Source organism: Symphalangus syndactylus, chromosome 5, assembly GCF_028878055.3.
Source record: "Symphalangus syndactylus isolate Jambi chromosome 5, NHGRI_mSymSyn1-v2.1_pri, whole genome shotgun sequence".
NCBI lineage: Eukaryota > Metazoa > Chordata > Mammalia > Primates > Hylobatidae > Symphalangus > Symphalangus syndactylus.
This window is the reverse complement of record NC_072427.2, coordinates 89167975-89185234: the sequence shown is the minus strand read 5'-3', so window position 1 is coordinate 89185234 and position 17260 is coordinate 89167975. Positions and strand designations below refer to the sequence as shown.

Below are 17260 nucleotides of genomic sequence, written 5' to 3'. Positions count from 1 at the left end.
TTAATAAGGAAAATTATCATCCCTACCATCCCTGCCTCCCACTGCTTGAGGAGCAAAATGAGGCAGGATTTGTGATATTGCTCTGAAAATTGAACAGCACCAGCGCCATGCAAACAGGAGAGATTATGATGCAGATGGCTGTGTGTTGAGTGCTCCCATCACATGAGAGTCCTATGATGCTTCTTCCCTGTGCTGCGAGGGCTTCATCTCCTAAGCACTAAATGCTAAATTCCCCCTCCCACGCCCATCGCCACTGTCCTCACGGATCCTCGCAGCAGCTTCCCAATTGGCCTCCCTGTCTCCAGCCTCACCACCCCCAACTCTCCTCCACCTAGAAGCTAGAGTGGTGTTCCCAAAAAGGAAACATATTTACAGTCAGTCTGTCTCCTGCCAAATTGTAATTTCTGATGGAAGGGGCTTTCTGGGTGTTATTCGCCCATGTGAGCCCGCCTCTAGCGTGGAGCTTGGCACAGGAAGGGTTCAGCATATGTCTGTTAAGTGCCTGGTTATGGATGCAGCCTGTAGGGTTCTACTGGCCTATTGCACTTTCTGTGTCCTGCCAGAATGCAGGTGGCATTCTGCAGCCCTCTGCAGCTGGGACAGTCCATGAGCTCCAGAAAGTTCACATCAAAGGGTGGCCCGGGCTCCATGATGAAGAGTATAGGCTCTGAAATCAGACCCAGGGTTCTGAATACCATTCCCACCTCTCACCAATCAACTATCAGTTCTGTGCCTCAGTTTCTCATCTGTAAAATGAGAATGATAATAATGCCTGCTAATAGGGCCATTATTTGTATTAAATAGCTGAGAATATTGCCTGAAATCCTTGCCAACCCACATTATTTTGAAACAAGTCTCATTTCATCCATAAATATGGCAGCATGTGTCTCCACTAGATAAGAGCTCTCACACACACAATACCACTATCACACCTAAAATATTAACAATAATTCCATAATATCATCCAACCAGTGTTCAAATTTCTCTCATTGTTTCATAAACAACTTTGTCATTTTGTTCAAATCAGGACTGAACAAGGTCTATCTATTGTAAGAGACTGATAGTGTACTGGGATTCTTTTGATCTATAGCAGGGGTTGGCAGACTTTCACTGAAAAGGGTTAGATAGCAAGTATTTTAGTCCTTGTGGGCCATTCTGTCTTTGCTGCTATGACTTAAACGAATGGGTATGGCTGTGTTTCAATAAAACTTTATTTATAAAAACAGACAGTTGGCCAGATTTGGCCCCAAGAAGGCAGATTGCTAACCTGTGATGTACAGGCTTTTTCAGATTCAGGGTTTTTTTGTTTTGTTTTGTTTGGCGATAACATGTCATAGATTGGTAGCATTGTGGATTTCCATCAGAAGGCTTAGAATGTCAGGGTGTTTCTCTTTCCCTCTCTCTCTAATATCATCAGCCATGTACATTCGGTGTCCAGATTCATTAACTCATTAAGGGAAGTAAAATGGCAACATTCTAATTCTATTGTCCCTTCATCTGTTAGCCGCAATACTTTTACAAAGAGAAACTCACCTTTATCTACTATTTGCTTATACTGAGGTATAGTTTGTACAGGAAAGTCAAGATAATAAATGCTTGATCCCTTTCCTTTCTTTGCCAGCTTTTAAAAATAATGAGTTGGGCTTCTTAGCATTCTTCAAAGATAATCAATGAACTTTTAAAAAGAACATTATGAGCAAATAGATTTCAACACAATTGAAGTCTTTTGAGGCATTGCAGTTACTGCCTTTAATGATGTTTAAATCGTCTCCGTTTTGCCACAGCTTATGACAAGACCTCAGAAATCTTTGATAACATCCTTGCTTTCTGGTGTGATGAGATATTCTAGGGTTATCTTATTCAGTTTATAAAATCAGCCTTCTCCAAAAAGCCCTGGTTCTCTCTGGAGGGAAGTGATATTTAGTAACCCTAATATGATACTAAGGATACTCATTGTTTCCAGAACTTTTCAGCAGATATACCAAAGGATCATTTTTTTTAAAGGTCTCAGAAATACAGAATTCAAAATACTGAAATTTCTGAATCAATTCAAGACCACAGCTGGGGCCTCTATGGGTAAGGTAAGTATGTGGGAGGTAAGATCCCCCATGATCAAAGCTGTTCGCGTCCCTCGGCCCAGCCTGATCAAACTTCTGGATGCCATCGAAGAGACCTGCCTAACCTAAAGATCATTGTTCTTTAAAAGAAAAACAAGTTCATTAATCACGTGAGGAGCCTTGGGGACAGGATATAAAGTTAATGACAAGGGACTCCCTTCTATTAAAAGGACTGTGCAAACAGGCATGCCTGGAGGAAGCCAAGGACCGCGATAAAGGAAAACAAACGCCTTATGATTCATCTAACATAGGCTCGGTTACAATTGCAGGTGTAAAAGGAACTGGGAGCTGGCAGTGAGAGACAACAAACATCAGTGGAACATGGGATGGTGACTCTGGCTGAGTGCCACACGTTCCTACCAGGAATCTTCTATTAGTCATTTGGGCTGGAGGGTGAGATCCTTCCTCACTCTCCACCATGTTTGTTCTTTCCAAGGAGAGAGGGCCCATCTAATCGCAGGGCTTTTGTTTTCCTGAGTGGACTCAGGAAGGCTGTGGCTGAAAACGAAGGTGCTGAGAGGCTGCAAGGAGAAGGGAAGGAGGTGGAGGCTCTGGTGGAGTGAGGAAGAGCAGGGCAGTATCCCATGTCCTCTGATGTTAGGGGTGAGGTCAGGAAGGTGGGTCTCACCTTCTCCTTTCTCTGCCCTGCATCGGTCACCATGGTTTAAAAATCAATGCTATTCCATGAGAGGGCTGCCACTTATCATTTCAGTTCCAACACCTGCAAAGTCAAATTATTGTCTCCCAAATCTACCCAGCACCATAGGCTTGAATAGGGATCATGTGCTCTAAGACCATTCATGAAAACAGAGACAACCAAGGAGACAGTCACCCAATGCTGTCCTTCAGCTTGCATTATTTTCTGACAAGACAGCTCTGCCATCCATGGAAGCCTGTGTGCTCCTCCGTCCCTGGATCTTTACGCATCCTTTTCCCCACAAACCCAAACCATCCCTCTTAAAATGAAAAGCTTACGAATACTCACCCTAGACTGAGTCACGAGTTTCTAGTACAAACTTTAATTAGACTTGATTTTTTAAAAATTTCCCTTGTGGCTTTTATTTATTAGAGAGAGCAAATGTCTCTAGTATTAAACTTATATGTCACAATGCCTCTTTATCAATGGCCCTAATACATTTCGTGTGCTTTTCAGAAAGATTATATCCTTCCCAGAGCTGTCTGAATGTCTTTTTGGACCCCTCAAGACTGGACACCAAGGAGTATAAATAATCATTAAAAAAAATCACACTCCCTCTACAACCTTAAATCTGAAACGTGAATATATGAATAGAAGGGCTCTGGAATAACTATGCAGATTTATGGAGAATATCAATTTAAGTTATATCACGGGATCCAGCTATGCCTTTCTTCGTGGAGCTGGGGATTTGTTAAAGTTGAGGTACGGTTTGGGGCAAGTGTGATTTATGGTTAAAGTCATCAGAAAATCAATACAGTTGAAGATCTCTGACATAAGGGTCCCTTGCAGAGCTAGACGTGATTCTAAAATTGGGAACACAGGAATAAAAATCAAATCTTGAGTAGAAGTAGCTGAAAATTGCAGTGATTCCGGGAAGCTTGGCTTCTAACTCCCCACTGTTTGAAGATGGGCTTGTTTGTTTTTTAAAACAGCCAACATAATTCAGCTGGAGGAGGTAGAAAGAATTTTCTATTCCTTGTTTCTGTAGAAATCAATGAACTTTAGCTTGTATAATTGCCCCCCCTGCCTTTAGTATCTAAAATAAAACAACCCTCGTTGTTTGCATTACTCAACACATTTCTGCGTCTTGGTGTCTATGGCTAAACGAGTATTAATTAGATAGTCCGCGGAGAGCTGGCTGGGGATAGAAGGGGAGGTGGGGGAGAAGGGCAGGGATCGCAGCAGGGTGGACTCGCGGCCCTGATTTGGGATCCTGACAGCAACTTATTAGGTGGCCTGAGGGCCCGGTGCCAGGGGAGAGAGAGCGTTCCAGTAGCATCTGACCTGTATTAGGGACAGGGGCGCGGCGGAGGGGGCGAAGGGGGCGGGGGTGGAGGAAAGGTGGCTGGGGGGAAGCCCAGGTTCGCAGCTAGCTGCGGGCAGCAGAGGGAATAAGGTGGGGCAATGAGGCTGGGGCCAGGCGCCAGCAGCAGCCACGCCCCCCACCTCCTCCGATTTTTAGGGAAAATTCTCCAAAGCTCTCGCACCCTCCTCTGCCTCCTTCCACCCTCCACCCTCCCAGCCTCCACTGAGACCTCTTTAAAACCACCCAGGGGCCGCCGGGTGATGAGGCCGGGAAATGGACAGGACTGGGGGCGGGGGTTCGGGGGCAGCGCACGGGAAACGCCTCGAAAGCAGCCAGACCCGGCGACTGAAATGAGGCGGAGGAGCTTGGCGACGGGAGGCGCAGGCTCGGAAAGGCGCGCGAGGCTCCAGGCTCCTTCCCGATCCACCACTCTCCTGGCTGCCCTCCGAGTCACCCCCGGCAGCCCCCCCCGCTGCAGGGCGAATAGACCCCCGCGGACCCCCACGCGCGCGGGGCCGGAGCCCTAGTTCAGGCCCTCGCTTCCCCTTTAAGGGTTCTCGAAACTTTCCCCCGGTATCAGACGAGCCTCGTCACATCCGTTGGCCGTGGCCGCTGGGGCGCTTTCCGAGGAAATTCGGGACTCGAGTTTCCCGGGGAAGAGGCGCGGCCTGAGCCCGGCGAGGGTGGGCAGGGCAGGCGCAGGTGGACCCCGGCGGCCCCCGAGCCCCGCTGTGACCTTGGCCGCGGGGGAGGGGCTGGGCCGCTGCGGGGCAGTCGCGGCCGCCAGAGGGGGCAGCGGAGAAGAACTTGCCCAACTTGGCGGCGCGGGCTGGGGCGGCTCTGCGCCTCCGCGCCCGCCTCCCCGGCCTCCGCCTTCTCCCCTCCCGAGAGCCTCCTCCCCTCCCGCGAGCCTCCTCCCCTGGGCCCTCCTCCCGTCCTCCCCGCCGCCGCCGGTCCCGGTGCGCGCCCATCCCTGCCCGCAGCCCCGCGCGCCGGCCGAGTCGCTGAGCCGCGGCTGCCGGACGGGACGGGACCGGCTGGGCTGGGCGCGCCCCCCAGGCCCCGCCGTGGGCATGGGCGCACTGGCCCGGGCGCTGCTGCTGCCTCTGCTGGCCCAGTGGCTCCTGCGCGCCGCCCCGGAGCTGGCCCCCGCGCCGTTCACGCTGCCCCTCCGGGTGGCCGCGGCCACGAACCGCGTGGTTGCGCCCACCACGGAAGCCGGGACCCCTGCGGAGCGCCACGCCGACGGCTTGGCGCTCGCCCTGGAGCCTGCCCTGGCGTCCGCCGCGGGCGCCGCCAACTTCTTGGCCATGGTAGACAACCTCCAGGGGGACTCTGGCCGCGGCTACTACCTGGAGATGCTGATCGGGACCCCCCCGCAGAAGGTAGGGACCCCCGGTTGCTGCCGCGGGCTTTTCGGGCTCGTTGGAGGGAGGGGGCTGTCCAGAGACGCCTCCACGCGGCTTAGCGTCGCCCCCAAAGCAGCAGCTGTCCCCGCACAGAAGAGCGGGGAACGCAGAGGGGCTCGGGTGGGCCGGGGAGCGGGGGCGCTCGCTGTTGAGTCGCGGAGGACGGCAGCCCCCGCCCGGGGCGCACGGAGGGATGTGCGCGAGTGTTTCAGAACTTGTGAGCTCCCCCTCCGCGGGGCTGGGCGGGAGAGGAGACCTGGAACTTGCCGCCTCCAATAACGTGATTTCCTTCTTGCGGGCGACACCTACTTCCAGCGGGAGACGGAGCGGTGGGCCTTGGGCGACGGGCTATTATGGGGAAAATCACCTCGTGTTCTTACTCTCCCTCCCCCCCCGCCCCCCCACCATGCTGTCTCATTGCTAAAGAGGCTCGTGGCCGGCTTCCAAAGGCGCAGTACCCTTTAAAAAGGATTTATGCATGAGCTCAGCTAAAAGCAACCCGGTTAAGAAGTGGCTCGCTTGCTGCTCTGAGGAAGGAGCAGCGTCTCCCCTGCGCCCGCTTTGCTTTCTCCGAGTTGGTTTGTCAGCTGTGTCCTCGCTCATCCGGCGGCCCTGCCCCTCTGCACGGAGCGATGCATCTACACGCGGGTGTGCAGAGAGTGTGAAATGCAGTCCAGCTACCAGGAAAAAAATAGGGGCTGAGTGAGTTGTCCGGGGACCAAGTGGTATCCCGATTACAACACAAAAATAAAATCAAACAGCTTTCCTTTTCTCTTACTCTGATGTTCATTTACTAACACTTTTTGTAGCAAGAAACAAATGTTCCCAAGCACAGTAATCTGAAAAAAAAAAAAAAAAAAAAAAAAATCCCAATTGATCTGCTTCCCCTCCTACTTTCAAACTATCTAATCCAAGTGGGATTTGAAGTCCTTTGCTCAATTGAATGCGGTATTTGAAGATACTTTATTTTTATTTTTAACATTGTCATTTGGGTTTTGATTCAGCTATGATTCCCCCATAAATAGAACATACTCATGACTTTTGTATAATTCTCATTAAATTATTCAAGACTTTAAGAGGAAAGACATGCCATGCTAATTCTTTTAAAAAAGGAAACTGCCGAATAACTTCTGTAGTTGTTTAATTAGTTTAGGGGAAAAAAAACCTTCAAAAGCGTATATTCAAACTTTGATTCTAGTTGCCTTTCATCTAAGTCATGGGAAGCCACGTGAGTGATCTTTGCCATCTCCGGGAGTGGATGGTTAGAGGGAGGGCATAGGAATCTCCTTCAGCTGAGGGAGCTTAACTTGGCTGTAAGATGTGGTCTTGGTGCAGCCAACACGTGGGAACATGTGCCTAGTGCTGAGAACCTTGTAAATATGACAAGATATTGAGGAAGAACCTCTTCTGTGACCTCCAGAGAATCTTTTGGAACAGGCCTTGAATGAATCCCCATTTGACATGTGTGCTTTGATGCGAGGGAATTCTCTCTACTAAAAGTAAATTTGGGTGGTCTGAGGGCTATGATAAAAGCAGCCCTGAAACCCTCCCTCCAGAGCAAAGGGGAAAGGAAGAAGCCTGAAGAAGGACTAAGAAATACTTAACTTGGGCAATCAAAAAAAAAAAAAGCTTTTATAAATAATAACTTGCCTGTTAATTAATTCAATGACCTTTACTTTAAAATGATGAGGTTTAATTAATTTAATTAACAGAAATGTATTGAGTACCTAGGCTCCTGTCTTTACCATCGCCAAGGCAGTAGTTGGTGCAAGATTACTTCCTCAACCATTAGCATGTTTCCAGGGAGGGCTGCTTCTACAGAGACAGATTTAATTTTTACATGTGATGGGGAACGAAATATCCTGTACCTCCTTCCTGGCTTGGTTTAGCGATAAGCTGCTTTATAGCAAAATCTTTCCCAATGCCTACTGTAAAGTCAGGCTTTACTGACTACTGCATTAGGATTAACTACCTGCCTGTGTTGCCCTGAACTGTCTCTGGCCACCAGCAGGGTGTCAGCAGCTGGCTAGAGGGGGCAGCAGTGAGGTGACTTCTGAACCTGGAGTGAGCTTTCCTGCTCTATTAATGGCCAGGAGTCATGCATTTATTCTCTGCTGATTCTCTGAAGCCTAAAATAAAAATTGCTTAGGTGGAGAGAAAAATGGAATTGTAAATTCAAGCGATAAATAACCAAGAATTTTTCAAGAATTAAGTAATCGTCATAGACAATGTCTGAAAGCTCAGTACATGACAAGCACTGCACTCTGTGCTTTAGGTGTGCTGTCCCAGGAATCCCTACCCACCACCCGCCACCCCTCGGGGGTCTTATATGCATTTGGGGGTGGGAAAACTGAAGCTCGGAGAGACTGAATGACTTTCCAGGGCAACAGGGCAAGAAAGAGGGAGGGCCAAAAATGGAAGTCAGGGAGCTGAACTTCAGAAGCCAAGTTCTGAACCACCAGGCAGATAACGACTTCCTTCCCTTCATGCCTCCTGATCTCTTTGGTTTGGGCCTCAAACTACCCTTTCTAGCCAGAGAACCCTGAACTTACACCCCAAGGTGTTAGAAACTTAATGTATGACTGCAACTGGACCCTCCGGAACTCCCTGCTCTTCCCCCATCTCCTCCTTCCTTCAGCACTGCTGAATGAGCAACAGAATGAAGGGCTGGATCCAGGTGTGCATGGGAGAGGCCTTGAGAGGAGAGGTTCAACGGGAACCAGAGCCCTCCAGCTCCCCTTCTTTTATGGGAACGTCAACTGTTGGAAGTGTGCTTGTTCCCCGAAGGCTTTAATCAGGAACTAGAGGTCCATTGTTTGCCCAGTGACTCTGTGAGGAGTCACAGGCATGTGCCCAGAAGCCCGCGTGAGAGCTGCAAGGCCTGCGTGCTGGCGAGCAGGGCCACGTTGGCATGGAGATGACTGCCAGGTTTGTGGCTGATCCCATTATGTGGGTTCTTTCGAACCGTAGAACTTTTGAACGGTTCTTTCAACCAGCATCTGCTTGAACTGTGCAATTTGGTCTTAATAATAATAACACTCTTCTAAAGTAATTATAATTACAGCAATTTCCATTATTAAAAAAGAGACTTTCATGTTAACACCATAACTCCAGCTGAAGACAGGAAAAGGTGTACAGCCATATACCTTGTAGTAGCTTCAGAAAAAGCCTTTGGGAATTTTTTTCTGAAAGATTTTCTGTCATCTCCATTAAGACAGGTGAAGCAGACAGCAAAACTATTCTCATACCTGAACACTTGAATGTAAAGGGCCACCTAATTATTTTGGCGAATCCTATTTTAATCATGGTGCATTCACTTGATTATCAGCCTCTTAGTACACGATTATTTGGAAGACTTGTATTGAAAATATGGATCAAGCATATGCAATAAGAGTTTGTGTTCTTCAGAAGAAGCCATCCAGGCTCCCCAAATGGAGCTGACTGTAGGTGAGGCTGAAAACAAGAAGGCAATCCCAGCAAGGAGAAACCTGAGGGAGCCACCTCAAATGGTAAACTATTAAAGACTGAGAAAAAACAATTACTGAGGTTGAAAGAACAAGAAAGTCAAAGCCAGTTTGCCACCAGCTCCTTCGAGTGAGAAGTGGCAGCTCCTGGGCTTTAGAGAAAGAATTCATCAAAGACTGTATTACAGAGGACTGGGAAAAGTGAGCCAAGAAATCAGCTTGAAACAACAAGGAGGGACAGGAGTCTGAGAAATAGTTTATAAGATCAAGAGCTGACCTTGATTTCTTGCTGATGGAGTGTTGGACACTCAAAGGGCATGTGAAGCGCTTTGCGTGGCTCACCTCATTGTATCCTTGCAACGTCCTGGAAAATGTGCACAATAATGTGACTTAATTTTCACACGGGGTAACCGAGGCTTGGAGAGGCAGAGTAGTTTGTCCAGGGCCACACTAGTGAAGGCAAAGCAGGGCGGAGCTGTCAATCTGGGTCTGCCCAGCTCAGTCTTTGCCCTTCACTGCGGTTCCTCCTTAGGTGCAATGTTTTAGTTACAGTAACTTTTTGAGAAGAACCATCTTCATGCTTCTGGAGATGATGTGGTTTGACAGGAAGCATCCTGGCGTGATTACAGGTCCTGAACACTAGTGTCACACCTGTGACCATGAGCAAGTGTGTAACCTCCCTCGTCTTCCCTTTCCTCAGCTGTGGATAATCTTCTAATTTTTGCATTAATGTCCTGGTCTCAAAACAATAGAAACTTGTTCTCACAATTCTGCAGGCCAGAGTTCAAAAAGCAAGGTGTCAGCAGAAACACTATGCCGCCGGAGGCTCTGGGAGAGGGTCCTTCCTTCCCTCTTCTTAGTGTCTGATGGCTGCTGGCATTTCTTGGCCCTTGGCCGCCATCACTCCAATCTCTCCCATCCGTGTAAGTTTCTGTGGTCAAATTCCTCTCTTCTTATAAGGAGACCAGTCATTAGATTAGGGCCTGCCCTCCTCTAACCTGACCTCGTCTTGATCACATCTGCATAGACCCACTTTCTGAATAAGGTTAAGTTCACAGGTACCGGAGTTATGTCTTCAGCATATCTTTTGGGGAACATGATTTAATCCACAACAAGTTCATTCTAAGTTTTTCATTCTATGGATTTTTTTTTCTTTGATTCTACCTCACCTTTTAATTGTTAATAATTTCAATTTGGGATTCAAGTGTAATTTTTATCACAGGCAATAAACAAATGATGATTTTAGTGCTGTATTAATATGAAGCCTGTGGCAAGACAGTGCCCTGGGGCTTAGGGTGGGAGAAGGAAGAGAGGAGGGTTTCTGCTTCCCTTTTGTACTTCCGTATTGTTTTTCCTGCTGGAAAGTAACTGCTTAAAAATTTAAAATGTCAGGCCGGGCGCGGTGGCTCATGCCTGTAATCCCAGCACTTTGGGAGGCTGAGGCGGGCTTATCACCTGAGGTCAGGAGTTTGACCTGACCCAGCCTGGTCAACATGGTGAAACCCCGTCTCTACTAAAAATGTGAAAATTAGCCAGGCATGGTGGCTTATGCCTATAGTCCCAGCTACTGGGGAGGCTGAGGCAGGAGAATTGCTTGAACCCAGGAGGCAAAAGTTGCAGTGAGCCGAGATCGTGTCACTGCACTCCAGCCTGGGTGACAGAACAAGACTCCGTCTCGAAAAAAAGAATTTAAAATGTCCCATATCATGTTGCACTCATTCTAGAATTGCTGAAATTAATGTATAATATGAGAGAAATCCAATGTGTGCAAGATTAGATCAATGATATTTAAATACCTATGAGTAATAAACACTTATGTTGGGATGGATGTAGAAAGCTTCAGTATTTCATGTTTTAAACACATTATAAGGCAAGCCCCTTATCAATCAGGATATATTTGATATGAAACAGGTGCTTCCCCCCATACTTCCCGCCATACTCATCCCTGATCTCCTTGTGTGATCTCCTTGTTGTAGGTAGGTTGGCTTCACTTCCTCTTGCCTGCCCATTTTTCCTTTTTCCTCCTAGAATGATCCCAAAAGGATAAGGCTAGCTGTTGTGATGAGTGGCTTTTTTTTTTTTTTTTTTTTTTTTAAGACAGTCTCGCTCTGTTGCCAGGCTGGAGTACAGTGGCCCGATCTTGGCTCACTGCAACCTCCGCCTCCCGGGTTCAAGCGATTCTCCTGCCTCAGCCTTCTGAGTAGCTGGGACCACAGGTGTGTGCCACCACGCCCAGCTAATTTTTGTGCTTTTAGTAGAGACGAGGTTTCACCATGTTGGCCAGAATGGTCTTGATCTCTTGACCTAGTAATCTGCCCACCTCGGCCTCCCAAAGTGCTGGGATTACAGGCGTGAGTCACCATGCTCGGCCAAGTGGTTATTCTTTTGTGGTGGTGGTACCTAGCTGCATTGCTCCCAGGGGTGGACGGGGAGGAATTTAAAGGTGGTGTTTTTCTCCTTCTCCCTGGTATCTGACAGCATGTCTTGGGATTTATGTAACATCTCATTCATAGACCAGAGCAGGTCAAGCCTTTGTCCTCTGAATTCAGGGTCTACCTGTGCTGGAGAAGAGGTGGGGGGTTAGTGTGCACTGACTCTTGCCCCACCCCCACACTGGGTACAGCAGGAGCGGGGTGGTGGTCCTGCTTGCTGGTGAGTGAGGCCCCTCTCCAGGTGACCTGAGGCTCCTATGACTGACTGTGGGCCTCTGCCTGTCCTTGAGTCCCTTGCTGTGTGTCATGGATCCCTCCTCTGGGTTACCCTGTTTGCCCGGCCTTGGTGAGACACTGGGGCTCATTGTATGTTAAGGTAACAGATACTACCTGGACGATAGGGCATACCTGTGAGGCAGGTGGGCAGCCTGGCACCCCTTCTATAATTTCCCTGGGTATAAGCATGTTTCTGGTGGAACCTGAGGAAGAGAGTGTCACCTCTTCTGGGTGACTTTCCTGGCCTGGCTCCCCTTCATCCTCTCTTGGCCTAGATGTACTATTTTGATATTTGACTATTGCTACTCAATACAAAAAAAATGGTCACTTTTTTGCTTTTAGAATTCTCAAAAGAAGAAAGAATACTCTGGGAGTGCTGACATTAACCACATAAAGGAAATGCAATGAGTGGGTTTGTCTTGTGCCAATGCTCGCTGTCCAGCCCAGGCCCCGGGTGGGATGTTTTCAGATTTTTATTGTATGGCGATCATATACCTGCACCTAGAAATATACAACCTCAGTGCTGCCACTGCAGGAAGACAAAGAGACTGTCTAGAGAGTAACGTGGCGATGCCCTGGGCAGCACCATCATTCCAGGGAAGCATAAAGGGAAGTGGGAATGCACACTCCACCCGTTTCACGCTAGGCTGAAAGTGGCAGGGGGAGAACTTACACCTGGCCTGCTAAGGGCAGCCTCGTGTTCCCACTTCAGAGCCCCAGCTTCTCCAAAGCCAGTGCTTGGGAAATGGCCTTGTTGGCAGCAGGCAGGACACTGGTGCAGTGTGCCAGCTGTGCAAACCCCCACCAGCAGCCAAAGAAAACAATTTCTAAAGCAGCCCCCAGGATTTCATGCCATGGGGGTGGCGAGGGGTAGGAGGAGGTGGAAAGCATTGAATCAGAAAGTTTTCCAGGTACCAGCAATGCCAGGGTTAATATGGTCTGGCTTGCTTTTCAGGTGAGCACCTGTAGCTGGCAGGAGAGTGGCTTCTTTCCTGGGGCATGAATTCCAGAAGCCTTGGAGAGGCATCCAGAGCCCTTCCCACTACATCGTGCTGCCTCCTGGGGAAATTCCTAAGCTTTTTTTGAATCAGAAAAGCCACTGAGAAGCAGACAGAATTGTGTGGCTTGTGCAGTGATTGGAGAGCTAGGTGCTTTGGGTACTAGTCCCAGATCTGCTACTTGCCGAATGTTGGGTATTGGAGAGAAGTCATTTGACCTGTCTGAGCCTCTGTTTCCTCATCTGTAAATCAGGGAATTTGAACAAGTGACCTCAGATTCCTTCTAGAAGCTCTTAACAGTCAATGACATCATCTATTTCATTTGAGAGAATCTCCATAGCTCTAATATTTTGCCCCCAGACCAATCTGCTTCAGCTTTGTGTGGGTGCCACACCTGGGGTTCTGTTAAAATGCAGAATCGGATTCAGTGACCGGGAGCAGAGCTGAGGGTGGCTGCTGCCAGCTCACCGGTCACACTTGGAGTCGTTGCTCCTTTCCCCAAACCAGCTGCCGATGGTTCCTGGAAAGACCAGGAATGCCTTGCAGAAGGGCCTAGAAATACAGGTTCCCACATGCAGTCCAGACTTATTGGGTGAGACTTCTGCACTAGGACCTGAGAATCTGCATTTTATTATATCCCTTGAGTCCCCTTTAAGCAGCCACGCTGGCCCCAGCCGTTGGACTCTATTTGGAGGCCACTGCAGAGGCCAGATTCCCCTCTGCTCAGTGGTTTCCTGTGCAGAAAGGCTGTGTTCTTTTGTCTTCCTGAATACTGTTCCTAGGTTCAGTGTTTCCTTCTCTTTGCCCATCTAGAAAATCTCCACCTCAAGCAGATCGTGTTCCAAAAACTCCTTGTGTTGGGCAAGTGGAAAACACGCAGTTTTTTCTAGGGATCTCATTCTGAGGTGGTGCTGCTCAAAATCTTGGTGCCGAACGTGTGTTTTTGAGATTTCCAGTCTATCACGGGGCCGCAAGGTGTAAATATCAAGAAAAATGAATTACTAGAAAGACAAAGTGACAAAGACATACAAAATACAAGTGTCATTGTTTTTATTCTTAGTTTGGACAGATACTCCATTCTTCTACACTGGTCCCACAGTTTCTGAAGCTTCCTGTAATGATCAGTGGTTACCTTGTTGCCCAAGTAACTGCAAATCCCTGCTCTACAAAGTGCGCTTGCTCCAAGGCAGTGCACACTAGAAGCTGTTACAAATGGTTCCAGTAACAAATTTGTTTGGCGGCCTTTTCCCTTGAATGAGACAGTGGTTATTTTTGCTAAAGCAGAAAGGAAATGTGATACTATTGGGCTGTGTTTTGCTCTCTGGAGTAATCCTGCTTGGGGAAAATGGAGGCTTGTTCCAGAATGCAGAAATAATCCCTGTTAAATGAGGCAGTCTTGGGCTGGAGGATGTCTGCCTGCATCCCCAGTGCCTCACAACTCACATCTCTAAAGGCCACTCGGGTGGGACACTATCAAGACATTGAAAATCGACAGAAGGCAGGCAGGAAGGGGAGAGGATCTAACCTGTCAAAATAGATATTCAGAAAATCTGTGTTCTAAAATAAGGCAGCCCTTCCCTCACAGCACACTTATTCCTAATTTCAACAGGACTCTGAGTCTTGCCCCACAGCGTCACAGCCTACAGCAAATTAGAAACTGGGGTGGGGGGGATATTATTCCACCAGTAACACCCTTGGGATGGGGCACACAAGATGTTTGCCTTCCTACCTCTCTGTCACCTTCCCAAGAAAGGGTCAAGATGAAACAGTGTGCGTTTATAGTATTGCGAGAGTTAAGTGAGCCGCGGTGTATTAGAACCTTAGCCTCGCACAGCGTCAGCCGTGTGGTAAGCGTTCCATAAATCTTCGTTTAGAAAAAGTGGGCAAATTCCAGGCTGATAGTAAACAAGGGAGGGAAGACAGGCAAAACGGAACAGCAGCAACAACAGAAAACCCAAGAACTAGAGGCCTAACAATCTGGGTCTGTGTCTTGAAGGCATGTGCATCCTGGCCTCTGATTGCAAAGCCAGGCCTTCTGTGGCCCCACGACGCTGCCTCCTAGCCCTCCTAAGGGGGGAATGGAGCTTCACCCCACGGTGGCAAACAGACCTGGCTCCATGGATCTCAACCCGGGCTGATCGTATCCCCGCCCCAGGGGACATCTGGCATCCTCTGGAGACATTTTGAGTTCTCACAACTTAGAGGGTGCTACTGGCATCCTGTGGGTGGAGACTGGAAGTGCTGCTCAGCATTCTTTGCCGAACAGGGCAGCCCCACAACAACGAGCGATCTGGTCCAAAATGGCAACCCTGCCAAGATTGAGAAATCCTGGTTACTCGACACAGCAGGTCGGCTGGCCTAGGAGTCACTGCCCAGAGAGGCAAAGGGAGAATGTCCAGTGGAAACAGCTGCCCTGAGCATACAGGGCACGCTGACACCTGCTGATTCCCCCATCCTTAAGGTCCTGTCTTATTCCTAACACCACGTGGATCTTCTTGCTAGATGCATTAAAGTGTGAGAAGAGTTAAAAATCACTTATAACTGGAGTGACTGGGGATTAAAGAGGAGAAAAAAATTGAACCTGACTCAAAGGATGAGCATGTTTTTCTTTCTTTCTTCAGCACATTGGCTGGGTGTGGTGGCCCCATGCCTATAATCCTAGCACTTTGGAAGGCCGAGGTGGGAGGATTGCTTGAGGATAGGAGTTCAAGATCAGCCTAGGCAACATAGCAAGTTCCCATCTATACAATTTTTTCTTTTTTTTTAATTAGCCGGGCTTGGTGGTGCATGCCTGTAGTCCCAGCTACTCAGGAGGCCGAGGCAAGAGGATCACTTGAGCTCAGGAGTTCAAGGCTGCAATGAATTGTGATTGTGCCACTGCACTCCAGCATGTGCAACAGAGCAAGACCTTGCCTCAAAACATATCGATTAAGCACCTACTGCATGTCAGGGCCTTGGTCTAAGCCCTGGTATGCAACAGTCAACTAGACAGAGATAGTCTTGGCTTTTACAGAACCTCTCCTTATAAGGAAGACAGATTGTTAAAGAAGTAAACAGACTTTTAGAGGAGTGCCGTGAGACAGTGCAATGTGGGAAGGGGTATGGGTGAAAGAATCCTGCTTTGTAAGGGCGGTTAGGGAAGACCTCTCTGAGGAGGTGCAATTTGAGCTGAGATTGGCATGAGGAGGACTGAGCCTTCAGAAGTTAGGGAAAGCGTGTCCCAGGCTGCAGCCAGGGAGGTGAAGACTTGAGGGTGTCAGGGTGAGTGAGGGTGTCAGGGTGAGTGAGGGTGTCAGGGTGAGTGAGGGTGTCAGGGTGAGGAGTGAGGGTGTCAGGGTGAGGAGTGAGGGTGTCAGGGTGAGTGAGGGTGTCAGGGTGAGTGAGGGTGTCAGGGTGAGGAGTGAGGGTGTCAGGGTGAGTGAGGGTGTCAGGGTGAGTGAGGGTGTCAGGGTGAGGAGTGAGGGTGTCAGGGTGAGTGAGGGTGTCAGCGTGAGTGAGGGTGTCAGGGTGAGGAGTGAGGGTGTCAGGGTGAGTGAGGGTGTCAGGGTGAGTGAGGGTGTCAGGGTGAGGAGTGAGGGTGTCAGGGTGAGGAGTGAGGGTGTCAGGGTGAGTGAGGGTGTCAGGGTGAGTGAGGGTGTCAGGGTGAGGAGTGAGGGTGTCAGGGTGAGTGAGGGTGTCAGGGTGAGTGAGGGTGTCAGGGTGAGGAGTGAGGGTGTCAGGGTGAGTGAGGGTGTCAGCGTGAGTGAGGGTGTCAGGGTGAGGAGTGAGGGTGTCAGGGTGAGTGAGGGTGTCAGGGTGAGTGAGGGTGTCAGGGTGAGGAGTGAGGGTGTCAGGGTGAGGAGTGAGGGTGTCAGGGTGAGTGAGGGTGTCAGGGTGAGTGAGGGTGTCAGGGTGAGGAGTGAGGGTGTCAGGGTGAGTGAGGGTGTCAGGGTGAGTGAGGGTGTCAGGGTGAGGAGTGAGGGTGTCAGGGTGAGTGAGGGTGTCAGCGTGAGTGAGGGTGTCAGGGTGAGGAGTGAGGGTGTCAGGGTGAGTGAGGGTGTCAGGGTGAGTGAGGGTGTCAGGGTGAGGAGTGAGGGTGTCAGGGTGAGGAGTGAGGGTGTCAGGGTGAGTGAGGGTGTCAGGGTGAGTGAGGGTGTCAGGGTGAGGAGTGAGGGTGTCCAGGGTGAGGAGTGAGGGTGTCAGGGTGAGGAGTGAGGGTGTCAGGGTGAGGAGTGAGGGTGTCAGGGTGAGGAGTGAGGGTGTCAGGGTGAGTGAGGGTGTCAGGGTGAGTGAGGGTGTCAGGGTGAGGAGTGAGGGTGTCAGGGTGAGGAGTGAGGGTGTCAGCGTGAGTGAGGGTGTCAGGGTGAGTGAGGGTGTCAGGGTGAGGAGTGAGGGTGTCAGGGTGAGGAGTGAGGGTGTCAGGGTGAGTGAGGGTGTCAGGGTGAGTGAGGGTGTCAGGGTGAGGAGTGAGGGTGTCAGGGTGAGTGAGGGTGTCAGGGTGAGTGAGGGTGTCAGGGTGAGGAGTGAGGGTGTCAGGGTGAGTGAGGGTGTCAGCGTGAGTGAGGGTGTCAGGGTGAGGAGT

The 17260-nt window shown here is 49.6% G+C and overlaps 1 protein-coding gene across 3 annotated transcripts in view; it reads left to right on the top strand.

Moving 5' to 3' along the window:
- The first annotated feature begins 4493 nt into the window (after window positions 1-4493).
- Window positions 4494-17260, top strand: part of BACE2 (beta-secretase 2) — a 109684-nt gene continuing 96917 nt past the window's right edge. For all 3 annotated transcript variants that reach the window (XM_055279752.2, XM_055279751.2, XM_055279753.2), the window contains exon 1: window positions 4494-5505. In XM_055279752.2, the coding sequence (XP_055135727.1) occupies window positions 5194-5505 (312 nt within the window). In that variant the 5' untranslated portion in view covers window positions 4494-5193. The remainder of the gene's footprint in view (window positions 5506-17260) is intronic.